Source organism: Balaenoptera acutorostrata, chromosome 12 (genome assembly GCF_949987535.1).
Source record: "Balaenoptera acutorostrata chromosome 12, mBalAcu1.1, whole genome shotgun sequence".
In the NCBI taxonomy this organism is placed as follows: domain Eukaryota; kingdom Metazoa; phylum Chordata; class Mammalia; order Artiodactyla; family Balaenopteridae; genus Balaenoptera; species Balaenoptera acutorostrata.
The window spans coordinates 58017660-58044077 of record NC_080075.1 but is presented as its reverse complement, the minus strand read 5'-3'; the positions used below and the strand labels follow the sequence as shown (position 1 = coordinate 58044077).

General features: G+C 37.7%; 2 protein-coding genes across 6 annotated transcripts in view; both read left to right on the top strand.

Annotated features, from left to right (window-relative positions):
- Window positions 1–5511, top strand: part of PLEKHH2 (pleckstrin homology, MyTH4 and FERM domain containing H2) — a 123044-nt gene extending 117533 nt beyond the window's left edge. For all 3 annotated transcript variants that reach the window (XM_057558079.1, XM_057558080.1, XM_007190100.3), the window contains 3 exons: window positions 34–120; window positions 2181–2318; window positions 3881–5511. In XM_057558079.1, the coding sequence (XP_057414062.1) occupies window positions 34–120; window positions 2181–2318; window positions 3881–4060 (405 nt within the window). In that variant the 3' untranslated portion in view covers window positions 4061–5511. The remainder of the gene's footprint in view (window positions 1–33; window positions 121–2180; window positions 2319–3880) is intronic.
- A 3668-nt stretch (window positions 5512–9179) lies between these two features.
- The window catches only part of DYNC2LI1 (dynein cytoplasmic 2 light intermediate chain 1), a 42199-nt gene continuing 24960 nt past the window's right edge, over window positions 9180–26418 (top strand). Inside the window, exons 1-2 of one of the 3 annotated variants that reach the window (XM_028168489.2) lie at window positions 9180–9444; window positions 11327–11444. In XM_028168489.2, coding sequence (XP_028024290.2) covers window positions 9437–9444; window positions 11327–11444 — 126 coding nt within the window. In that variant the 5' untranslated portion in view covers window positions 9180–9436. Of the gene's footprint in view, window positions 9445–9573; window positions 9615–11326; window positions 11445–26418 lie in introns of those variants that run through there. The other 2 variants (XM_007190099.3, XM_057558081.1) reach the window with 2 other exon arrangements.

Sequence of the window (26418 nt, the reverse complement as noted above, 5' to 3'; positions counted from 1 at the left end):
TTTATTATGTAATGTATTTTCACCTCTTCATAGCCCATAACCCCATCATCACTTGGAAGTACTTTCATGTGGCTGGCTATACACGAGGATGGTTTAAGCATCTTAGAATACAACTCCATGGTAAGATTAAATCCTTAAGTTCTGCATTGAGTCAACTATTTCCATTGCTCAGTGTACTGTAAACAGAAGGTAATGATATCTTAATCTGACTTTTCTCATACACAGAAAACACTCTGCCTAATACTATATAATGAATAGTCATTTTACAACTATAACTATGGTTACAATTTAATCTTTTAAATCAAGATTAGACAGGTTATATATTGTGTATGAGAAAAATATTAAGATACCATGACTAAATTGCAATCATGGTTGTATTTGTAAAATGACTGTTCATTTATTGTGTTCGGAAGATTGCTTCCTGTGTAAAATGAAACTGTTGAAGATAACATTAAGGTAGAAACTTTAGTTACCAAAGTTTTAAGTTCAGTTTCACGAAGCCTTCTATAACAATTTCTATACTATCCCATAATATCAATTACCAGTTCATTTGTACATAGACAGTATCTTAGAGCTTTTTACATGATTAAATATAAAGTCAAACTGTGATTTCTATTTATTCATTTATCTGAAATTTTCTATCATATTTTATATGTATCAGAGTACTTTTTAAATTTTTGTTCTTTTTTTTTTTTTTTAACCTGGTAGGCAAGGATTGCTAAATTCACCTGGTAGGTGTAGTGGGCTCTCCTACTTGTGGCTATAGTCAGGATCACTGAGAATTTCTTGCAAACGAGGTTATCCTTTAGTGTTATAGTAAATGTTTCTCCTTATAATTGCTGATAAACTTTTTTGAAGGCGTTTATGTTTCCTGAATGCCTTTTAGTTCTTGAATAGATAATCTGAAGATAGATTATATAAAGTCAGTGACTTAAAGTCAACAGAAATAGTACACGACTATTGAGTTCCCTTAGCTAAGTAAACCAGTTCCTAGATCCAGCGAGATGGACATGCAGGTCAGGAAGTAGACATTGCCAGCTTGCAGCACTAGAGGTGTTCAGTGCTAGGATGGTCTGCTCAGAATCTTGCAAGCTAATCATTAGATACGCAGATTCCTTTCCTTTTAGTCTGTACATCTTTGACTTATAATTTTTAAATTGTTTTAGTAACACATTGGGAAAAAATATTTGCTGCATGTATGATGAAGGGTTGGTATCCTTTATGAATGTGGATGTCTTATCAAACAGTAAGGAAATGATGAACACACCAATAGACAAATGGGCTGAGGCAACTCACAGAAGAAATACTAATGTTCAATAAATGTATTTTTAAATGTTAATCTCACCATCAATCAAATAAGTTCAGTTTAATACAGTGAGATTCTACTTTTCACCAATCAGATTGGCAGAGCTTCAAAAGAATGATGATATCCTGTGTTAGCAAGACTGTAATGCTGGGAATGTAAATGGGTATAACCTTTTTGAGTTTGGAAAGATTTACTTTTTTGAGATAGCAATTTCAGCTGTTGAGGTTTATAACCAAAGAAATAATTAGGCTATGTGTATTATGAAATATGTCCCAAAATATTCATTGGAGTATTGTTTAAGATAGTAACAAATAAAAAAAACTTAAATATTCTTCAATAGGAGATTAGTTAAATAATGTCTATGTGACTATAAAATCCAAATAAATGTCTATAAAATCATTTAAAATGTTATACAAGTACATTTGTTGTCATGGAAGGATGTTCATAACATGTTAAGTTAAAAGAAGCAGAATGTTAAAAAAGAAGTAGTATGCATGATACTGTTTATGTTTACATATATCAAAGTTTATATATCAGGGTGAACTATGTGGATTTGCCAATATTTGACCTTTTTTTACCTTAAAAAGCATCAGTTTCATATGGTTCAACCAGATAGAAAGATAGATAGATAGATAGACAGACAGATAGAAATCTTAAGGACAAATACAGTGTAAATGCTATGTAAATAGTTGCTGGTGCACGGCAAGTTCAAGTTTTGCTTTTTGGAACTTTATGGAATTTTTAAAACATATTTTCCATCTGCAGTTGGTTGACCACATCATCATTTTAATGGAGATACATGTTATTAATCATCTCTCATCTTTCTTTGAAAATAAAGATTGTATAACATACTTACTTTTATTTCTCTTTGAAGAGGTTAATAATCAGCTATGTGTACAAGAGTCTAATGACCTTTGGAGGTTATCAAGATGATTTTATGATAGTCATTAACAATGCACATTCAAAGGACAAACCAACAGAGAAATTACTTTTTGCCATGGCAAAACCCAAGGTGAGTAGAAGGCTTTGTGCTAACTTTTTTATGCTAGTTTTTTTTTTTTTTTTTAATTTATTTTTGGCTGTGTTGGGTCTTCGTTTCTGTGCGAGGGCTTTCTCTAGTCGCGGCAAGCAGGAGCCACTCTTCATCGCGGTGCGCGGGCCTCTCACTATCGCGGCCTCTCCTGTTGCGGAGCACAAGCTCCAGACGCGCAGGCTCAGTAGTTGTGGCTCACGGGCCTAGTTGCTCCGCGGCATGTGGGATCTTCCCAGACCAGGGCTCGAACCCGTGTGCCCTGCATCGGCAGGCAGATTCGCAACCACTGCACCACCAGGGAAGCCCCTATGCTAGTTTTTTTAATACTAAAACATGTATTGTGCAAAGAGTAAGTTCCTCATGGGAAAACAGACTACTTACAATCAAACAACCATTGGTCCAAATTCTGGCTTACCTCATCTTTCTAAACCTTGGTTTCTTCATCTAAAAAATGGTATGATGCTATGGTGCTACCTTTTTTTTTTTCTGGATTAAGAATAAAATGAAGGAATTGTAAAGTATTTATAGCCCAGTGCCTGGTATACAGGAAGTGCAAAATAAGTGGTCCTGGCATAAGTTGTTATTGTCAGGTACTTTATACACATTACCTTATTTACTTGGAGTAATTCACTTCATAGACTCATTAGTGAGAAGAGTGAGGTTTTAAAATTAAGGCATACTTGTTTCTTTATTATTTTTAGCAAACTGTGAAGTTTTAATGTCTCTAAGTAAAAGCAATAAATAAAAGGGCTGCATTCTAACATGTAACTCTGATTTTAGGAAAAAGAATGAGAAATTAATTTTTCTAAGACTTTGTCTTAAAATTCTCAACTAAAAGAGACTACTTTTTTAGAATTTGAAACTTTAAAAAATGGCATATATGTTTCTTAATTAAATCTATACTTAAGTGAAGTCAGATAGTAAGTGTAGAAGATCATGGCACACTCAGTGCTTTAGTTTAAAGAGTTGATATAATACACTGAATTTCTTATTCATGTATTCACAAATGTGGCTTTAGGATAACTGGTAGAATTGTACTACTGTCACATTTTCTAATATTGCCACTAAATTTGATTTTTTTTTTTCAAGTATCACTTTCTGCTGGTTTAAGGAATGGGAAAATAGGTCGGTGCCTTGATGGTGCTGAACATGTAAGTACAGTTGACTCTTGAACAACATGGGTATGAACTGCACGGGTCCACTTACGCATGGATTTTTTTTCAGTAGTAAATACTACATTACTACTGTACAATCCATGATTGGTTGAATCCATGGATGTAGAACCACGGATACAGAGGAACCGTGGCTACAGAGGGGCACTGTTAAGTTATGCACGGATTTTTGACTGCTTAGAGTGTTGGGGCCCCTAACCCCTGTGTTGTTCAAGGATCAACTGTACTGCACTGCTTGATCTGGTTAAAAGGGAAATCTGGTAGCCTGGGCACTTGCAGATGGAGACCACCCACGGCCAACCCTTCACTCTCTTTTGGAAGTGATGAGAACTTCTCAGGAGAATAACAATTCCATTTTTCTTGTTTTAGATTCTTGAAATCACTCTTTTGATTGCCAGCTACATAAACAACTTCTATCAGCAGAAGGCAGTTCACCACCTCTCTGCTCCAGCGCTGCTCTCAGCTCGGACCCAGGGTCCTCAAGCCAGGGTGATGGGAAGCCAGCCCCTTCTGTCAAGCAGACCAACCAAAGGCCCCACTTTACTCTGAAAGCTCAGGGGCCTGAACATTCACTCCCTGTCCTCTAACCAATGGCTGCATCAGCTCCAAATAAGTTCATTTACATCCTGGCAGCATGGCACACACACAGTAGTAGTCCATTCTTTAAAAATAATGAGGGTTACTCTCTTTCATTTGATTCATAAATATTCAAATGAATGCTAGTAATAAGACCTAAACACAGATTTTCCCACGTGCTGATTTTCTCTTAGCTTAACTGGGTTAGAATTTGTCATTTTTTCCCATCACCTTCTCCTTTGCCATCAGACACATCAAGGCTTTTTTCTCTTTTTTAAAAAAATATTCTAACAATCTTTAGAAAGTGAGATTCAAGGGAGTTTTTCCAAACTCTCATTTGGCAAACCAGTTGATTATTTGGAAATGCTCATTGCCAAAAAATTAAGTACTGTAGTTAAATGTGCTTTTAATTAATGAGATGGTGTTTAGAAAGAAGTAGAGTATACAGTTTAAGAAACAGCTGCAGGGTGGTGTTGAAGGGTAAATTTTAGAGCAAGTGCAGTGTCTTTTGGCCCTATGAATCATTGTGTGAGAAAATAGGAGCTAGGTAACCAGAACTTCCTATGTGGTTTTAGAAAGTGTACCCTGTCACCTTTTCAGATCACTGGAGTGTAAAACTTAAAATGAGACAGTGATTCCTGACATTCTTTGGCTGTCAACATAACCCAAGTTCTCTGGGATATTGCCCACATTTCATTGCATTGGCGCTGGGTCATCTTGACCTTGCTTTGTTAAGTAATAATATCTATGAAAACAAAGACCATTCTTAAAGCTTTGCCTCATACAGTCCTTTTTAATTATAGTTTGAAAATAAATTCCCAAAAAATATTTTTTAAAAGGAAAGAGAAAGTAACTCTTCTGTCAAAGGAGGTAAATTTTAGTTGAAAGAGTCTAGAAACGTATTACTTTACTAGGCTACATAAGTGGTCAGTACTTTCCGGTTTGTGTCAAAATAAAGTACTTATTATTCATGATAAAAATGAAACTGTGATAAGACATGAAAATTATATTGCAAAAATGTTTAATTGAAATAGTAATCATGAGTATACTTAATTTTATTTATGTGTAGGATATTTTATATTTATATTTTGGATGTATATTTATCACTCTGTGTATGGTATTTTTTTAACCAATTGGAAAAAAAAAGTTAGCTGCTGAATTAATTTGTTGGCAGAGCCTTCATGTTTTCTTTTTTGCTGCTTTCTCCCTATGGCAATGTACTGTTCTCACAGTAAGCCTTTTAAAAATGTTCCATCCCATGTTAGCATCCTTCGAAAGGACAGAGCCAAGAAATATACTGATCAAGTAAGATTTTGCTTTATTGGTAGTGACAAAGGTTAAAAAAAAACCCATAGAAATAGATTGCCATTTACTATTTCTCCTAAATCTTTTGAACCACAACCACTCACTGGGTAAGCAAATTAATTTTTGAGAATAAATTGGTTACCAGTCTGAGATGACTCTCAGGAGCCTTTTGGCTGGGATACAGTAGTTTCTGAGTTCCCAGAAAACCATGTAATAATCATTAGTTGGTGAGCCACAGGCTTGGCAGAGCTGTTACATATGTGTGAGGATTTTATTCTCAGGCAATAGTTAGTTCACCATCTGGTAAGCCCCCCCAAAATCTAATTTAAACAAGTAGTGAAGGCTTAGCTTAAATGGTAGTACCCTAGACTTGGCATTTATTTTTGATAGAGCAGAGATAAAATATTTTGATGGAAAGAAATCAATTTTCTGTAACTGATGATGTGAAAATTTTATTTTCTGGGAAATTACTTTCATATAGCCATTTAAACAATTCAAATATGTTATTATGATTGGTTACAAGAGAATAATGTTACATGTTTAATTGTAATATTTGTCTCCTATCATTTTCTTCCCTTTCAATCATAATAAATGATTTACAAAACCCATTTCAAGCATTATCTTTTGAATAATCTTCAAGAAATACCTAATGTTTTCATTGTCAAAGCTGAGGTGTACTACTATTGAAAATGGTAGTTATTACCTCCTTCTCTTGCACTCATGCTTTGTCTTCTGTGTTGCTTTGTTTTATCCATATAAAAGGAAGCTGTTTTGGCAAATTGTAAGTTTCATATGTATGTATGCATATTGACAGATATACAATATGTATAAATCATGGGGTTCTCCCATGATTTCATAATAAGCTCCTTACAGGTAAGTTGATTGGACTGTGTCTAAAATTTTATTTTAAATGCTCTAGATTTCTGTGTGTGTCCTTAAAGTCAAATACTGCCATAGCTTAGAAATGAATTTAACTCTCAATTTACAAGAAAAGTTGGTCACAACTTATAAAGTATTTGCTTGAAAAATGTGTTTATCAGTGGTTGTTTGGACGTTTTTTCCATAGGAAAAAATTACATGGTAGTCAGGTTCCTGTAACAATACTTGTAACCCATAATTGTACTGAAATATAATCCTGAAGAATTAACCACCATGGATAACCATATTTCTCTAGAAAAAGGCTTTAAGTGGTCCTGAGATGCCAAGAACACATTTCACCCATCCACCCACCTCCTAGGTGTCATGGAATTTGGACTTCACTGCAGAGTCTCTGAGCTGATTCCAGGGGAGCAAAGGCTTTGGGAATGTGGGGAGTGAGGAAGCAAAAGTGAGTAGCAGGACTAATAAGGTGGAGAAGCTTTTCTGCTAACTGGTTCATGCAGGGACCACATCTCCTCTCACATTCCCCCCTATTCCCTTTTTCCTAAAGGAAGAAAGGGATTTTATTGCTACAAGAGTACTTCATTTAGCAGGAAATATGCCAGTTTCCTCCAGAGAGGGAATGACTTGATTTTCCTAATCCTTGTTTGAAAAATTCCAGAAAAGGACTCTGACTGGCCCATCTCATGTTAGGTGTTTAACCTCAAACACTCATATTAGTAGAATGCTTAAGTAAATTATTAAAAATCTATATAGTGGAACCTTATGCAGCCATCAAAGCTATGTTTATTATGGGTTTTTAAAAAATTGATATGGGAAAATACATGTTAAAATCAGAATGTTAACAAACTTTACAGTAAAATCTCAACTCTGTGAGAAAAAAGATTGGAATAAAATACATCAACATGTTTAATAGTTGTTACTCCTGGTATTTGCTTATTATACCCTCTTAGTTTTTTCTGTATACTATTTTTTTCTACAATAAGCTTATGTAACTTTGAAAACAAGGAAAAAATATAAAAACTCTCACTTTCTGGGCTATTGTCAATAGCCTCCGTATGGACTTCTAGACTCCAAAGCACCCCTCACATAGCTGCAAAAAATTATCTCATTGAAACAGGTCTAGTCATGGCACACCCCTGTTTGAAATCTTATTTGGTCTCTCATCACCAACACAGTAAAATCCAGACTGCAAGATCCTTCACCGTAGCTCAATCTACCTGTCCAGTTTGCTCTCCCACCTTAGCCCCACCAGGCACTTTATCTGCTTCCACCCCAAACTATTCACAGGTCCCCAAATACACTCTGCACACACCTTTATCCTTTTGCATTGTTGCTCATTTCATCCAGCAAGCAGCAAAAAACTGTCTCCTCCTCCATCACCACCATTGAAATCTGTGAGTCTTCTTGGGCTGATTCAGAAGAGGAGCTCAAATCTTTGTATATTTTACCTTGAGAACAATTTTCACCTACCCAGGAAAGTCACTTTCTTCATCCAAGTATGAAGCCTCAGGAGGCATAAGGGTAGAAAAGGGAACTCACCTGCTTAATCAGATCAAGGTGAATCAACTGAAGCACTCCTGAATCAGTGCTGGTGATTAGGGCCCAGGCAGATAACCTTCACCTTCCTGGTTACCAGGCTCCCTCCTTCAACCACGTATCCCAGTTACCCAAATCATTATACTTCAAAATGCTAGTACTGTGCCTAGTCCACAGAAAACACCTGGCAAAATGTTAGCTGCCATTATTGTCCATATCAATAGGGCTTCCCAACTAACATGCAAAGGGATTCTAAAGTTCCAGAACCCAAATCATTGGCGATTCATTACAATTTGTCCCACATCAGTTTGTGAGTTTATAGGCAATGCTGATTCAATGATGGATGTATCAGCCTCACTTGCTACCATCTTTTCTCCATTGAACTTCCCTCCATTACTTCCCTTCCTATGTGCAACTGTAGTCTTCTATGTCTCCAAAATGCACCTACGTGTTGGGAGAATTTTGTCCCCAAAGATTTTATCTGAAGTGAATGCCTTTATTTCCTATGAACCGTCTGCTTCATTTCCTTGTGTTTCTTTCTTCAAAGTTGCTGATCAGCAGCTTACCTCACCATAGTAATAAATATTACGCACTTATAATGTTTCAGACACACATAAGTTATGTTTTACATGTATTTATCTCATTTAAAACTCATAATTTCCCCCTGCTTTACAGGATCGGAAACTAAGGCTCAGAGAAATTGAGTTATTTTCCATTGTGGCAATGTGGCAACTTAGCTAGTGTGGCTGAGTCCCAACTTCGATCTAAGTTTGTCTTATTCCAAAGCCCACATTCTTGAACATTACAACATAGAGACTAAGCCAAATGGCAGAACAGTAGAGGAACAGTTTCTCCTTCACTCAATCAGCTCATCTTGGGTTAGAGGGCCTGGGTCAGCATTCAAAACAGATCAAGTACTGTCACTGCCATGAATGTTTCACCAACTCCTTGAGGCATAATTAGTCACTTGTTCTAATATAAATTGTTTGTACCTCTCTGCAATAGCTTATATCTCTGGCTTCCTTTGGGTTATTATAATTAGTTGTGTATGTCATATAGTAATGATGTTTTTTATTGATTTTGAGATAAAGTAAATGAAGTGTTATGGAGATGCATTTGCTTTATTAACTTATTAGTAAATGATGTGCTATTGCATAAAACCTGAAACAACCAAACAAGCAGAAAGTTGGAAAATACTAAAATCGTAAATATTCTTTGCCTCTAGTAAATCACTAGAAAACAGCTCAGGAGATTGTTTCGTTCTCCATTCCCAATTCACTGCTTTTGGGGAGAGAAAAGTAATTGAAGAGAGAGAGACCCCTGGCATATAAATAGTCGGTACTGAGTAGAATACTTTTTGAATAAAAGAACACTTCCAGCCCTGAGTTTTTAGGTCCCAGATTTATTACCACTTGTCGCCTCTCTCTCCCACCCTAACGGATGAAGCTGAGAGGCTCTAAAAGAACGCCGAAAACTACATTTCCCATGATGCCCCTCTTCTGCACGCAACCTTTACTTGTGACGTCGCTACCATAGCAACCCAAGAGCCTCGCGCAGAGCTCGCGTCCAGCTGATTCTAGGCTGGGCCCTACGCGGAGACCACGACACTGGGGCGGCCGAGCCACGATGCCCAGGTATCCCTGCAACCCTGCTTGCGCCTGGCTTATGCTCCCCTCGAGAGCCTCCTTTCTTTCCCAACCCAGCCAGGAAGGGGTGGAGATGGGGGGAGGGGTGGAGGGAGAGGCCGCTGCGGGTATATTTGGGGAGAGGAGATCCTCGCGGGACCCGTTGGTGGAAGAAAATTGTGAGTTCGTCCTCTTTGCAGTTCCTGTCTTGTTGGTCAAGGATCCGTAGGCACTATCCTTGAGAGTGTAGATTCTGCCGAAAGCAAGTAGAAAAGTTCCCCAGGTGGAAAAGTTAAGAGCTTTTGAAAGATCTTTCAACTCCAATTATTCACTTTTTCAATAAGAGTTTCTCGAGGGTTAGGGAATGTTCTAGGAACAGGGTTTCAGGCGGTGAGCCAGACCACAAGCCACTTCCTCAGGGACCTCGGCTCCGGGTGCAGGGGTTCACGACAACAATAAAGGAGCCTAACTTGTGAAGGCACTGTGAAGAATGTAAGGTCATATTTAAACGGGCAGCAGGGGTGGGGGTGGGATTTTAATCACCTATCAAATACATTTTAGCTCTTCAATTCTATGATGTCTATTTTAGTTGCTTGTTCTCAAGGTCATACCTAAACCTTCTCTAAACAACTTATAAGGACATCGGGAGAGAGGAGTCCTGGAGTCCATCACAGAGCAGGAAAGTCTGTTTTTCTCACATGGTGGATGGGTGGTGTGTTGTCTGTTGAGTTGATGAACCTTAAGCTTCCCATCACGGTTTAATTGGTTACAACACATCCTTCTCTCTTTTCTGCTGGGAACTTGGAAAGAAGATAATCACATTATGAAGAAATAGTGTGTAATTGAAGAGCAAACAGGCCCGGACTGAGTTCTTAGGGGCTCACCTGTGAAATGTGTGAATTTTAGTGCAAACATTTAGGGACACCTGTTTTGATCTTTTCTAACCCCTTTTTTTCATTCCTGGTTCTTGAATAATAATGATTATAAACACTCACTGATTTTAGGTGTTTATGTATAGGCCAGGCCCTAACCTAAATGAATTATCACATTTGAACAGTCATGGCAATCCTATGATGTTGGTATTCTTTTTTATCAGCATCTTAGAGGTGAAGAAACAGGTAAGCCTGGGGACTAGCACAGAAGCTTTCATATATTAGGCGCTCAAGAAATACTTGTTGACTTAATAAAGGAATGAAGGATCCAGAGAGGTCAGGTAATTTGCTCAAGTTGGCATACTCTATGTAGAAAGTAGTAGATTCGAGCTTGTAACACATCAAATCTTTCTCATGTTTTTTTAGTTCAATACTCCATAATTCATTTAGGCTTTACTTTAAAAAAAAATGATATAATCTTATTTGTATAAAATTATATGAGTGTGTAGAGAGGTAAATGAAAAGATGATTTTCAAAAGTGATTTTGGGTGATTTTCCCCCTTTTTTATATTTTAAAAAAGGAATCTTGAGCCAAAAAATATATAATTTAAAAAACAAAGCCAAAAACTATTTCAGGGGGCAAAGATTATGTGGTACACTGGCTTTACACATTCCCCCTTTTCCTAGATGTTGGTGGTTTTCAAGTTGTGCATTTCCAAAAGTTATTGTACATTCATGTGTGTCTGAGACACTCACAGCTTTCAGCCTTGTCCGGAAGCCCCCAAATCAGACAACCTCAAATCCTGGCAATAAAGACTCTGCTTATCATTTTCTGCTTCAATCTAGTACAAAGAGAATGACTAATCCTCTGAAGTTTTACCAGTAAATTGTCCCCCCCCCCCAAATAACGTTGATTTGTTTTATAAATCTGACTGAAATAAAATTTCTTTGGGCTGGAAAGAAATTTTTGAAAGGATTCTTTTTTGTTTCCCTGAATTTTGGTTTTCTGCCTCATATAGTGAAACTCTCTGGGAAATCGCAAAAGCTGAAGTGGAAAGACGGGGAAGTAATGGAAGTGAAGGCGATGGAGTTGAAACTGGAGAAAAGTCTGTTTTCTTCATTGGCAGTAAAAACGGGGTAATGCATTTTTTCCTACTTTTTTTTTTCCAAGTATTTTAATGATTTAACAACCAGTGGTAAAATTTATTGTAATACTTTGATAAAAATTTTGGTACTTCAACCCTTTAACCAGATGACCGATCTCCGGCCTGCTGGTTACATTGGATCTGGTTGGGCCCTGCTCACGGGTGGGTAGGGACTAACACCCAGCCTTTCTCTTCTTGTCAAGCGGTGTGTCCTGACCTGGGCCACAGCAGCCGAGAGGAAGGGGCATGTGTTTCTGACTAGACAGCCCAGAGGAGTTATCTCTTCCCAGTTTGCACAAAGTCACCATAAATATTGATACTATTCCGATGGTCATATTTATAGGTAACTTGTACAGCTGAAACAAGCGTATAGATAATAAAAACATGAACCATATAGAGTATAATACGTTTAACTTTCACTGTCTTAAACTAGTGTCACAGAAATGGAAGGAACCTTGAAGATATCTACTCTTCTTTTTTTTAAAGGTGATATACTGTTTTTTTAAAATAAATTTATTTATTTTATTTTTGGCTGTGTTGGGTCTTTGTTGCTGTGTGCTGGCTTTCTCTAGTTGCGGTGAATGGGGACTACTTCATTGTGGTGCACGGGCTTCTCGTTGTGGAGCGTGGGCTTCCCATTGCAGTGGCTTCTCTTGTTGTGGAGCACAGGGTTCTAGAGCACAGGCTCAGTAGTTGTGGCTCACGGGCTCAGTAGTTGTGGCTCGCGGGCTCTAGAGCACAGGCTCAGTAGTTGTGGCGCACGGGCTTAACTGCTCCGCGGCATGTGGGATCTTCCCGGACCACGGCTCAAACCCGTGTCCCCTGCATTGGCAGGCGGATTCTTAACCACTGTGCCACCAGGGAAGCCCTAGTCTACTCTTCTGCAATAGGGATTCTTACTCTGGGATCCATGGAGGTACTTCTTGGGGTCTGTGAACTCCCTAGAAATGTATGCAGAATTGTGTGTGATTGTGCACTGGTGCTTTTTTTTATGAGAAATTAGATTCCCCCAGGGTTCTAGTCACTGTAAACAGTGGTTGTATGGTCTAGGTTTGAGTATTTCCAACAATGGGGGTGTTCTCTTTTACAAGGCAGGCTGTTTCCGTTTTTGTTTCTAGAAAATTCTAGTTACAAAGCCTAGTTGCTGGAAAATTGCAGTCTGTTTCATTGTAACTTCCACCCCTTGGTCTGAATTCTGACCTGTAAAAGTATGCGAGTAAGTCTAATTTTACTCTTCTACTTGTTAAACCTTCAAATATTTAAAAATTGCCCTTCAAATAGTTCTGGCAACCACCTTGTCTCCCTGAGTCTTTCTGTTTCGGCTTTAACGTTTCTTTCAGCCATGCCTCTGTGTCAGGGACTGTATATCAGTCAGTCATGGGTTGTCTTATCTGCCGTGATTCTAATGTGTATTTCTCAGGATGGAACAGAATTTTTGAAGTATTCCTTAACAACTGTAGAAGGTTTAGACACTGTCCATGTCATGGACTCTGCACGTCCTGGATTATCTATCTGTCATGATCCTAGTAACTCAACTGGAATTATTCTAGTGTGAAATTCTCAGGATAAAACAGAATTTTTCAGGTTTTGTTTACCTACTGTCAACTAGAGCAGGTCAGCCAGCTTCTCTGTTGCCAGATGCCGTGTTCCTGTTATTGTACAGAAAAATATTAGTAATCACATAACCCTGGTCACTAAGTTTGAGCTTGGGATCAAGCCTTTTTCATTATGATGTTGTTTTGTCGTTAATTTTATTAGATTGGATCTTTTGTTACAGTCTGTTTTTATTGTTATCTTAAATTACTTTTATTAAAGTAATTCATGTATGTGGCTTAAGAGCTTAAAGACTATCAAAAGATAAATGAACTTACTTACAAAACAGAAATAGACTCACAGACATAGAAAACAAACTTATGCAGACTTCCCTGGCAGTCCAGTGTTTAAGACTTCTCCTTCCAGGGCAGGGGGGTGCTGGTTCGATCCCTAATCCAGAGCTAAGATCCCACATGCCTCGCGGGCAAAAAAACAAAACGTAAAACAGAAGCAATATTGTAACAAATTCAATAAAGACTTTAAAAATGGTCCACATCAAAAAAATCTTAAAAAAAAAAAAAGAAAACAAACTTATGGTTACTAAAGTGGATAGTGGAAGGAGGGATAAATTAGGAGTTTAGGATTAACATATACGTGCTACTATATATAAAATAGATAACCAACAAGGACCTATTGTATAGCACAGGGAACTATACTCAGTATCTTATAATAACCTATAATGGAAAAGAATCTGGAAAAAAGACATGATTTTCTTCTTTCCTTGATATTTTAATACTGCATTAATTTGTCATAATCAAAAAAATCATTTGGTCATCTCAGTAGATTAGAAAAGCATTCAATAAAATTCAACACCTGGGGCAACTAACTTACTTTTAGCAAACTAGGAATAGAAAAGAAACTTCTTAATCTGATATAGACTATTATTAAAGTACCTCCATCAAATGATGTACCATAATTGATTTAACACAGTTTGCCTACTTTGGGATATTTGGACTCTCTCCTCTTTGTTTTATTCAACAATTATAATTTATGCTATGATGAACATCTTTGTGCATGTTGATCAAGTTGCTTAATCTCTCTGTGTCTGTTTCCTCATGTATAAGATGAAAATAAAATACACCTACCTTAAAAAAAAAAAAGATTACCAAAGGTACATAAAGTAAAATAACAAATCTCTCCGCATCATTCAGAATCTCTCCTCAAAGCCACCATTTTCATATCTTTTACTGTTTCTTCTGTAATTTACTTCTGTATTTCTGAATAATGTGCTTATGGGCTGTTTCCAGACTTTCAATATTATATACTATCTGTTGAATTTCTGATAATAGTAGAAGAGTATTTACTTCCCCATCTCTCTCAAACACCCACTTCTAGTAATATCATTGCTATTATCATGTTGGGCTGAATCAATATTCAGTGTTAGTTTATTATAAGTGTCTAAATCATTTTTGCTGGTGTGCCAAGTGCAGAACTGTGATTATGTTTCCTTTCTCAAGTAACTTTTTCCTGAAGTTTAAAACTTCTTTGTTTTTTATTTGCCTAGTTTTTATATGTACCTTAGTTTTTATATGCATTAGTTATATATTGCTACATAATAAATTACTTCAAAACTTATCAGCTTTTAAAACAACAAACATTATCTCACCCAGTTTCTGAGGGTCTGGACTCTGAGAGCACCTTAGTTTGGTGGTTCTGGCTTAAGAATTTTCATAAAGTTGTAGTCAAGATGTCATCTGGGACTGAAGTTATTTCTCGGCTCAACTGAACTGGAGAATCAGTTTCCAGGCTCCTCAACATGGTTGCTGGCAAGAGGCATCAGTTCCGTGCTGGCTCTTGGCCAGAGGCTTTAGTTCTTTGCCATGTGGACCTCTCACCAAGGCTGCATACAGCATGGCAGCTTGCTTCCTCCAGAGTGAGAGATCAAAAGTGAGAGGTTACCTGAGACAGAGGCTACAGTCTTTTATAACCTAATTTTGGAAGCGACATGCCATCACTTCTGCTATATGCTGTTGGTCAAAAAGAGCAGTGCAGTGTGTGAGGGACTACAGATGGGTGTGAATACCAGGAGGTGGGGCTCATTTGGGACCATCCCTTTTTAAAAAATTTTTATTTTATATTGGAGTATAGTTGATTTACAATGTTGTGTTAGTTTCAGGTGTACAGCAAAGTGATTCAGTTATACATATACATACATCCATTCTTTTTCAGATTCTTTTCCCACATAGGTTATTACAGAATATTGAGTAGAGGTACCTGTGCTATACAGTAGGTCCTTGTTGATTATTTTAAATATAGTAGTGTGTTTATGTTAATCCCAAACTCCTAATTTATCCCTCCTTCCATCTTTCCCCTTTGGTAACAATAAGTTTGTTTTTGAAAACTGTGAGTCTGTTTCTGTTTTGTAAATAAGTTCATTTGTATCATTTTTTTAGATTCCACATATAAGTGATAGCATATGATATTTGTCTTTGTCTGACTTACTTCACTTAGTATAATAATCTCCAAGTCCATCCATGTTGCTGCAAATGGCATTATTTCATTCTTTTTTATGGCTGAGTAATAGTCCATTGTATATATGTACCACATCTTCTTTATCCATTCCTCTGTCAATGGACATTTAGGTTGCTTCCATGTCTTGGCATGAACATCATAAATAGTGCTGCGTGAACATCAGGTTGCATGTATCTTTTCAAATTATGGTTTTCTCCAGATATATGCCCAGGAGTGGGATTGCTAGATTGTATGGTAGCTCTATTTTAGTTTGTTAAGGAACCTCCATACTGTTCTCCATAGTGGTTGTACCAATTTATAATCCCACCAAAGGTGTAGGAGGGTTCCCTTTTCTCCACACCCTTTACAGCACTTATTGTTTGTAGACTTTTTGATGATGGCCATTCTGACCAGAGTGAGGTGATACCTCATTGTAGTTTTGGTTTGTATTTCTCTAATAATTAGTGATGTTGAGCATCTTTTTATGTGCTTTTGGCCATCTGTATGTCTTCTTTGGTGAAATATCTATTTAGGTCTTCTGCCCATTTTTTGATTGGGTTTGTTTGGTTTTTTTTGATATTGAGCTATTTGTATATTTTGGAGATTCATTCCTTGTCATTCACATAATTTGCAAATATTTTCTCCCATTCTGAGAGTTGCCTTTTCATTTTGTTTACAGTTTACTTTGCTGTGCAAAAGCTTTTAAGTTTACTTAGTTCCCATTTGTTATTTTCATTACTCTAGGAGGTGGATCTAGAAGTGTTTTGCCTATGTTTCCCTCTAAGAGTTTTATAGTATCTGGCCTTACATTTAGGTCTTTAATCCATTTTTAGTTTACTTTTGTGTGTGGTGTTAGAGAATGTTCTAATTTCATTCTTTCATGTATAGCTGTCCAGTTTTCCCAGCACCACTTACTGAAGAGACTGTCTTTTCTTCATTGTATGTTCTTGCCTCCTTTGTTGTAGATTAATTGACCATAGGTGCGTGGGTTTGTTTCTGGGCTTTCTGTCCTGTTCCATTGATCTATATTTCTGTAGGAGCCTTATTCCTCCGGCTCTTTTTTTCTTTCTCAGGATTGCTTTGGCTATTCGGGGTCTTTTGTGTTTCCATACAAATTTTAATTTTTTTTGTTCTAGTTCTGTGAAAAATGCCATTGGTAATTTGATAGGGATTATATTGAGTTTGTAGATTGCCTTGGGTAGTAAAGTCATTTTGACAGTATTGATTCTTCCAGTCCAAGAACATGGTATAACCTCTCCATCTGTTTGTGTCATCTTCAATTTCTTTCATCAGCATCTTACACTTTTCAGAGTACAAGTCTTTTGCCTTCTTAGGTAGGTTTATTCCTAAGTATTTTATTCTTCTTGATGTGATGGTAAATGGGATTGTTTCTTTAATTTCTCTTTCTGATCTTTCGTTGTTAGTGTATAGAAATGCAACAGATTTCTGTGTATTAATTTTGTATTCTGCAACTTTACTGAATTCATTGATGAGCTCTAGTAGTTTTCTGGTAGCATCTTTAGGATTTTCTATGTGTAGTATCATGTCATCTGCAAACAGTTTTTTTGCAGTTGTCATCTGCAAACGGTTTTTTTGCAGTTGTCATCTGCAAACGGTTTTACTTCTTCTTTTGCAGTTTGGATTCCTTTTATTTCTTTTTCTTCTCTGATTGTCATGGCTAGGACTTCCAGAACTATGTTGAATAAAAGTGGTGAGAGTGGACATCCTTGTCTAGTTCATGATCTTAGAGGAAATGCTTTCAGCTTTTCACAGTTGAGTACTATGTTATCTGTGGGTTTGTCATGTATGACCTTTATTATGTTGAGGTAGGTTCCCTCTATGCCCACTTTCTGGAGAGTTTTTATCATAAATGGGTGTTGATTTTTATCAAAAGATTTTTCTGCATCTATTAAGATGATCATATGGTTTTTATTCTTCAATTTGTTAATGTGGTGTATCACACTGACCGATTTGTGGGTATTGAAAAATCATTGCATCCCTGGGATAAATCCTACTTTCATGATCATGGTGTATGATCCTTTTAATGTGTTGTTGGATGCTGTTTGCTAGTATTTTGTTGAGGATCTTTGCATCTATATTCATCAGTGATATTGGTCTGTAATTTTCTTTTTTTGTAGTGTCTTTGTCTGGTTTTGGCATCAGGGTGATGGTGGCCTCATAGAATGAGTTTGGGAGTTTTCCTTCCTCTACAGTTTTTGGAAGAGTTTGAGAGGCTGGGTCTTCTCAAATGTTCTCTCTCTAAAGGCTCTTCTCTAAAGGCTCTTCTCTAAATGTTTGATAGAATTCACCTGTGAAGCCATCTGGTCCTGGACTTCTGTTTGTTGGAAGATTTTTTTTTATAGCTTTTTAATGTGATTTTTAAATTTTATTTATTTATTTAATTTATTTATTTTCGGCTGTGTTGGATCCTCCTTGCTGTGCACGTGCTTTCTCTAGTTGCGGTGAGCGGGGGCTACTCTTCATTGCCATGCATTGGCTTCTCATTGCTTCTCTGGTTGTGGAGCACGGGCTCTAGTCACACAAGCTTCAGTAGTTGTTGCTTGTGGGCTACAGAGGCGCAGGCTCAGTAGTTGTGGCACCCAGGCTTCGTTGCTCCATGGCATGTGGGAACCTCCCAGACCAGGGCTCGAACCCGGTCCCCTGCATTGGCAGGTGGATTCTTAACCACTGCACCACCAGGGAAGCCCTTGTTGGAAGAATTTTAATCACAGTTTCAATTTCATTACTTGTGATTGGTCTGTTCATATTTTCTATTTCTTCCTCGTTCAGTCTTTGAAGGTTATACTTTTCTAAGAATTTGTCCATTTCTTCCAGGTTGTCCATTTTATTGGCATAGAGTTGCTTGTAGAAGTCTCTTAGGATGCTTTTTATTTCTGCGGTGTCTGTTGTAACTTCTCCTTTTTCATTTCTAATTTTATTGATTGGAGTCCTCTCCCTCTTTTTCTTGATGAGTCTGGCTAATGGTTTATCAATTTTGTTTATCTTCTCAAAGAACCAGCTTTTAGTTTTATTGATCTTTGCTATTGTTTTCTTTGTTTCTATTTCATTTATTTCTGCTCTGATCTTTCCCATGTTAGGGAAATTTTCCACTAATCTCTTCAAATATTTTCTCGGGTCCTTTCTCTCTCTCTTCTCCTTCTGGGACCCCTATAACGTGAATGTTGTTGTGTTTAATGTTGTCCCAGAGGACTCTTAGGCTGTCTTCATTTCTTTTCATTCTTTTTTCTTTATTCTGTTCCGCAGCAGTGAATTCCACCATTCTGTCTTCCAGATCACTTACCCGTTCTTGTGCCTCAGTTATTCTGCTATTGATTCCTTCTAGTGTATTTTTCATTTCAGTTATTGTATTGTTCATCTCTGTTTGTTCTTTAATTCTTCTAGATCTTTGTTAAACATTTCTTGCATCTTCTCGATCTTTGCCTCCATTCTTTTTCCAAGATCCTGAATCATCTGCACTATCATTATTCCGAATTCTCTTTCTGGAAGATTGCCTATCTCCGTTTCATTTAGTTGTTTTTCTAGGGTTTTATCTTGTTCCTTCATCTGGTACATAGCCCTCTGCCTTTTCATCTTGTCTGTTTTTCTGTGAATGTGGTTTTTGTTCCACAGGCTGCAGGATTGTAGTTCTTGCTTCTGCTGTCTGCCCTCTCCCATAGGTTTTGGATCATCATGTTTTCATTTTCATTTGTCTCTAGATATTTTTTTATTTGTTCTTTGATTTCTTCAGTGATCCATTGGTTGTTTAGTAACATATTGTTTAGCCTCCATGTGTTTGTGTTTTTTACAGTTTTTTTCTTGTAGTCGATTTCTAAGCTCATAATGTTGTGGTCAGGAGAGATGCTTGATATGATTTCAGTTTTCTTAAATTTACTGAGGCTTGCTTTGTGGCCCAGCATGTGATCTATCCTGGAGAATGTTCCATGTGCACTTGAGAAGAATGTGTATTCTGCTGCTTTCAGATGGAATGTTCTGTAAATATCAATTAAGTCCATCTGATCTAGTGTATCATTTAAGGCCTATGTTTTCTTATTGATTTTCTGTCTGGATGACCTGTCCATTGATGTAATTGGGATGTTAAAGTCCCCCACTATTGGGGACTGTGACTGTCAATTTGTCTTTTTATAGTATTTGTCTTATATATTGAGGTACTCCTTTGTTGGGTGCATATATATAAACAATTGTTATATCTTCTTCTTGGATTTAAAAAAAAAATTTATTGGAGTATAGTTGATTTACAGTGTTATGTTAGTTTCAGGTGTACAGCAAATTAATTCAGTTATACATATACATATATATATATATATATATATTTTCATTCTTTTTTAGATTCTTTTCTCATATAGGGTATCACAGAGTACTGAGTAGAGTTCCTTCTTTTTCTTGGATTGATCCCTTGATCATTATGTGGTGTCCTTTGCCTCTTGTAACCATCTTTATTTTAAAGTCTATTTTGTCTGATATGAGTATTACTACTCCAGCTTTCTTTTGATTTCCATTTGCCTGGAATACCTTTTTCCATCCCCTCACTTTCAGTCTGCATGTGTCACTAGATCTGAAGTGGGTCTCTTGTAGACAGCATATATACAGGCCTTATTTTTGTTATCTATTCAGCCAGTCTATGTCTTTTGGTTGGAGCATTTAATCCATTTACATTTAAGGTAATTATCGATATGTCTGTTCTTATTGCCATTTTCTTAATTGTTTTGGGTTTGTTTTTGTAGGTCTTTTTTCCTCCCTTCCTCTTTTGTTCTCTTCTCATGTGATTCGATGACTATCTTTAGTGTTGTGTTTGGATTGCTTTTTCTTTTTTGTGTATATCTATTGTAGATTTTTCATTTGCAGTTACCATGAGGTTTTCATATAGCAGTCTCTATATAAACAATATTGTTTTAAGTTGCTGCTCTTAATTTCAGAGGCATTTCCAATATCTTGCATTTGTACTCTCACAATTGCTGGTTTTGATATCATATTTGTGTGTGGATGATTTCTGACCTTTACTGTATGTTTGCCTTTACTGGTGAGCTTTCCCATTAGTAATGTTCTTGTTTCTAGTTGTGGCCTTCTCTTTTCTGCCTAGGGAAGTTCCTTTAGCTGGTTTGGTGGTGCTGAATTCTTGCAGCTATTGCTCATCTCTAAGCTTTTGATTTCTCCATCAAACCTGAACAAGAGCCTTGCTGGGTAGAGTATTCTTGGTTGTAGGTTTTTCCCTTCCATCACTTTAAATATATCATGCCACTCCCTTCTGGCCTGCACAGTTTCTGCTGAAAAATCAGCTGATAACATACAAGGGAAGCCCCATAAGGTTATTTGTTGCTTTTACTATTTTCTCTTTGTCTTTGATTTTTGTCAGTTTGATTAATATGTGTCTTGGCATGTTCCTCCTTGGGTTTATCCTGTATGGGACTCTCTGTGCTTCCTGGACTTGAGTGTTTCCTTTCCCATGTTAGGGAAGTTTTCTGCTACTATCTCTTCAAATATCTTTTCAGGCCCTTTCTCTCTTCTCTTTCTAGGACCCCTATAATGTGAATGTTGGTGCATTTAATGTTGTCCCAGAGGTCTCTTAGACTGTCCTCTTTTCTTTTCATACTTTTTTTCTTTTTTCTGTTCTGCAGCAGTGATTTCCACCCATCTGTCTTCCATCTCATTTATTCGTTCTTCTGCCTCATTTATTCTGCTATTGATTCCTTATAGTGTATTTTTCATTCCAGTTATTGTATTGTTCATCTCTGTTCTTTAAATCTTCTAGCTCTTTGTTAAACATTTCATGTATCTTCTCAGTCTGTGCCTCCATTCTTTTTCCAAGATCTCGGATCATCTTTACTATCGTTACTCTGAATTCTTTTTCAGGAAGATTGCCTATCTCCAATTCACTTGTTGTTCTTCTGGAGTTTTATCTTGTTCATTCATCTAGAACGTATTTCTCTTCTGTCTCATTTTGTCTAACTTTCTGTGTTTATGGCCTCTGTTCCTCAGGCTGCAGGATTGTAGCTCCTCTTGCTTCTGGTGTCTGCCCACAGGTGGGTGAGGTTGGTCCAGGGGCTTATGCAGGCTTCCTGGTGGGAGGGACTGGTGCCTGCCCACTGGTGAATGGAGCTGGGTCTTGTCCCTCTGGTGGGTAGGGCCATGTCAAAGGGTGTGTTTAGAGGTGGCTGTGAGATCAGGATGACTTTAGGTAGCCTGTCTGCTGATGGGTGGTGCTGGGTTTCCACCCTGTTGGTTGTTTGGCCTGAGGTGTCCCAGCACTGGAGCCTGCAGGCTGTTGGGTGGGGCCAGGTCTCAGTGCCAAAATGGTGACCTCCAGGACAGCTCACGCCAGTGAATATTCACTGGGGCCTCTGCCACCAGTGTTCTTGCCCCCACAGTGAGCCACAGCTGACCTCTGCCTCCCCAGGAAATCCTCCAAGACCTTCCAGTAGGTCTGGCCCAGGCTCCTATGGAGTCACTGCTTTGCCCTGGATCCCAGTGTACGTGAAACCTTGTGTGCACCCTCCAAGAGTGGAGTCTCTGTTTCCCCCAGTCCTGTGGAGCTCCTGCACTCAAGCCCCACTGGCCTTCAAAGCCAAATGCTCTTGGGGCTCCTCCTCCTGAAGCCAGACCCCCCCCAGGCTGGGGAGCCTGATATGGGTCTCAGAACTCTCATTCCTGTGGGAGAACCTCTGAGATATAATTATTTTCCAGTTTGTGGGTCACCCACCCAGCGGGTGTGGGATTTGATTATATCATGAAAGTGCCCCTCCTACCATCTTCTTCTTGTCTTTGGATGTAGAATATCTCTTTTGGTAGGTTTGAGTCTTTTTTTGTCGATGGTTGTTCAACAGTTAGTTGTGATTTTGATGTTTTCATGGGAGGAGGTGAGCTCAAGTCCTTCTCTGCCATCTTGTCTCTGCCTCTCACTGTTGGACCAAAAGAAGATAAAAAGTCACTTCCAGGGTGAGGTCTCAGGGGAAGAGGGAACTATCAGTATATCTCAGTGTCCTGGTGTAGCCTTCCACTGCTGGGACTTGAAATTTAATTGGTTTTCCAGTTGGGGAACCATCCTTGAAGCTGGCTCCCATGTACCTATTGCTAATTTTTTCCACAATCCCCAACAGCTGGTCAATGCATATTTTCATGTGGTCAATTGTATCAAATCATCTGAAAGTACCCCTCTCCAGCCAGAGTCCTCCCATCTTTGAACCTTCTGTGTAGTCTGTACTGGTTATTCTTGGGGGCAGCTGCATAGCTACTGTCCCTCCCCAACATCATGGGGACTCCCTTTGCATCTTTCTTGTGTTGGAGCTTCAGTTTCCTGGATCCTGTGTCTTCCGTTTTCTTGGTTTACTCACTTATCTTTGTGGAGCACATTCTTTTGTAGTTTCCTGGGAAAGTATACATGGGTAGTAAAATTTTTGAGAACTTGCATATCTAAAATGTCTTTATTTTACCCTCACTCTGGATTGAAAGTTTATCTAGGTATAGAATTCTAGGTTGGAACGAGTCACTTAACCTCTCTTTGACCCTAGTTTCTGTGTGAGTCTGGATTATTTCCTTTGGGAGTGACAGAAAACTCAATTCAGACTGACTTAGGCACTGTCTTGAATAATTGTTATCCCGTACACTATTATACTTTACCTATATTCCTCTTGTGATGTGTGTCATGAGATAGCCTATGTATTATTCATTTCATATGGTCAGGCTACAGTCTCTAGTATACTTCCATGAGATTACATGTGTTCTGTTCATTTATTTTCTTTTTTAAAAAAATTTATTTATTTATTTATTTATTTATTTTTGGCTGTGTTGGGTCTTCGTTGCTGCACGTAGGCTTCATCCAGCTGCAGCAAGTGGGGGCTACTCCCTGCCACAGTGTGCGGGCCTCTCATTGCAGCAGACTCCCTTGTTGCAGAGCACGGGTTCTAGGCACGCGGGCTTCAGTAGTTGTGGCACACGGGTTCAGTAGTTGTGTCTCGCGGGCTCTAGAGCACAGGCTCAGTAGTTGTGGCGCACGGGCTTAGTTGCTCCACGGCATGTGGGATCCTCACGGACCAGGGCTTAAACCTGTGTCCCCTGTATTGGCAGGCAGACTCTCAACCACTGTGCCACCAGGGAAGTCCCTGTTTATTTATTTTCATCCAAATGCATTTGTTTATGCTGCCACCACCTGCATGTTTGTAAGTTTCCATACAGATACACAAAGTGTGCTGCATTTTTCCTCCTCTTCTGTCTCTTTTTATTCTTCACATTGATATTGCACTCACTCATGCCACAGGTTTTGGTAATATATATGAGGTCATTTTGTTTTCCTGTGATAATACTGAACTTATTACTTGTAGTTTTGCATCTGTGCCTTTACTATATTATTCTAAGGCCTTGTCTCAGCAGTTTTGTCATATGAATTACATGGACCCTCTTCCATTATTCTCTTTAAAAATTTTTCTTAATATCATACCTAATGACATCTCAGTTTATCCGGACCTATCTCTCTTGTTTTCTCTGCTCTCATTTGATTGTCAAGTTTCTAGGCATGGTCTTCTGATCCTCTTGACATATGTTTCCTCTCTTTTCAAGGGATAATCATTCTGTGTAAACTATTAAATATAGAATGGATAAACAACAAGGTTTTACTGTATAGCTGAGGAACTATATTCAATATCCTGTAATAAACCATAATGGAAAAGGAAAAAAATAAAGCTTGCAGAAAAAATTTTTTAAAAGGGTTAATCATTCTAGTATTCCTAGAGTGTGGCCCAGAAAACTTTGTCATTGACTTGTCTTTTACTTCCCAGAGCTTACTTTCTCACCCTAAACCTGAATCTCTAGGTGGTAGAAAAGCGGGAAGGAAGCTATCTAGACCTCTACATTTTTACTTTTCCAGTTTTCCATAGTCTAAGATCTGGTTGTCAGAAGATGCTTTCCAGGGTCCCTTAAGGAATAGCAAATACTCGGCACACATCTTCCGCACACATCAATCGTGGTGCCTTTTTCTGCTGAGCCTGAAGATGACATCTGATCCACAGCATTCTAGGAAAGTGTTGGCGGTTGAGACACAGTCTCTTTGTCATTTCTGATCCTAGTAATGCCATTTATCTCCACACAGATTAGCAGAAGTCAGCCAAAATCCATGGGTTGATATGTGCACAGGTATAGCATACCCTTTAGATCAACAGAGAGCTAATTTCACATAGAATAATCATTTGAGGACTTTTAAGTGTTGTGTACTATAAGGGGGCAGTTAATTAAGAAATAATGTTGACTACAGTATTAACATTCTCACTGAGACATGATTGAAAAATACCCAGATGAAAGAATTTTATGTATGAAATAAATTATTTTATTTTTTTATCACCTAATATTAGAATAATTACATTTTGAAAATAATATTTAGACATTTTGTGCAAATTCATGGAATTTGAGCTCATGGAACCATTGAGCTTGAAGTTAATGAACTAATTTTATACTTAGCTAATACCATATTTAGTGCGAGTTAAAAAGAAACATTGATCTAGGAAAAATAATAATAGTAAATATAATTAAAAATATTTTAACTTTTTTATTTCATAATTTGAAAATATTAAGGTCTTCTACCTCAGTTGAGTGTAAAAGCCAGGATCCATTTAAATATCTAAGTCAGCAAGTCAGTATCTTAAATAATATTCATATTTTGGATTCAGTTAGTTCACTTTTAGGAATCTCATTTAAGGAATAATTGAATTGTGTCAATGATGTTTGTCAAAGGGCTGTTTATTGTTGTGAAAAGGACAGCATATCCATTGGAACACTTTAGTAGCAAGAGACCCCTCCCCACTGACTGTAAGTTTCCCTTGTTAGCCAAGGATAAAAAAGGTTTTGGAAGTGGCCATACAGAGAGGAACAGATGCATCATATCTTCATGCAGCTTTGCTTGGCCAACAGAGTTTCTGCCAGAGCCGTAGAACTGCTGGTGACACTGTCTAAAAAAGTTTGAGGGTTGCAGATGCTGAAATTCATCTTATTTGGGGTTTATATTACAGACCTTCCTTAACTTACAATGCGGTTACATCCCAGTAAGCCTATCATAAGTTGAAAATATTGTCAGTCGAAAATGCATTTAATACATCTAACCTAACCTACATCATAGCTTAGCCTAACCTACCTTAAATGTGCTCAAAACACTTATATTAGCTTACAGTTGAGCAAAGTTATCTAACACAAAGCGTATTTTATAATAAGGTATTGAATATCTCATGTAACTTATTGAATACTGTATTGAAAGTGAAAAACAGAATGGTTGTGTGCATACAGAATGGTTGTAAGTGTATTGGTTGTTTACCCTCGTGATCGAGGGGCTGACTGGGAGCTGCAGCCCACCGTCATGAGAGAGTATATTAGTGCATATCATTAGCCTGGGAAAAGGTCAAAATTTAAAATTCAAAGTGTAGTTTCTACTCAGTGTATATCAATTTCACATCATCATAAAGTCAAAAAATCATAAGTGGAACTGTCCTAAGTCGGGGACTGTCTATTTTATGATATTATATATATATATATATATATATATATATATATATATATATATATAGTATATATAATACTATTTTATTTCTGTGCTTCATGCTTCTACATGTTAACAGACGTGAAGCTTTCAGGAACTAACTTCTGCATCAGTGAAGCTACATCTTTACCGGGCAGCGTCAGTGCCCAGGTAGCCTGAGCACCCCTCTGTTTCCATCTGTGTCCCAGAAGAATGGATGAACTTTGGAGGCCTCTCACTAAAGCTAAAGAGTTATTACTGTGGGGATTCCTAAAAAAGTGGTTAGAGAATGTGTTGTTTGTGCGATTTTGGAAGTGGTACAATTTCCAGTAGTGAAATGGTTCAAAATAGTACCTTGAAAGTGACATGTAGCAGAAGTAGAGTGAAGGAAAAAGTCTCTTGAGGAGGCAAA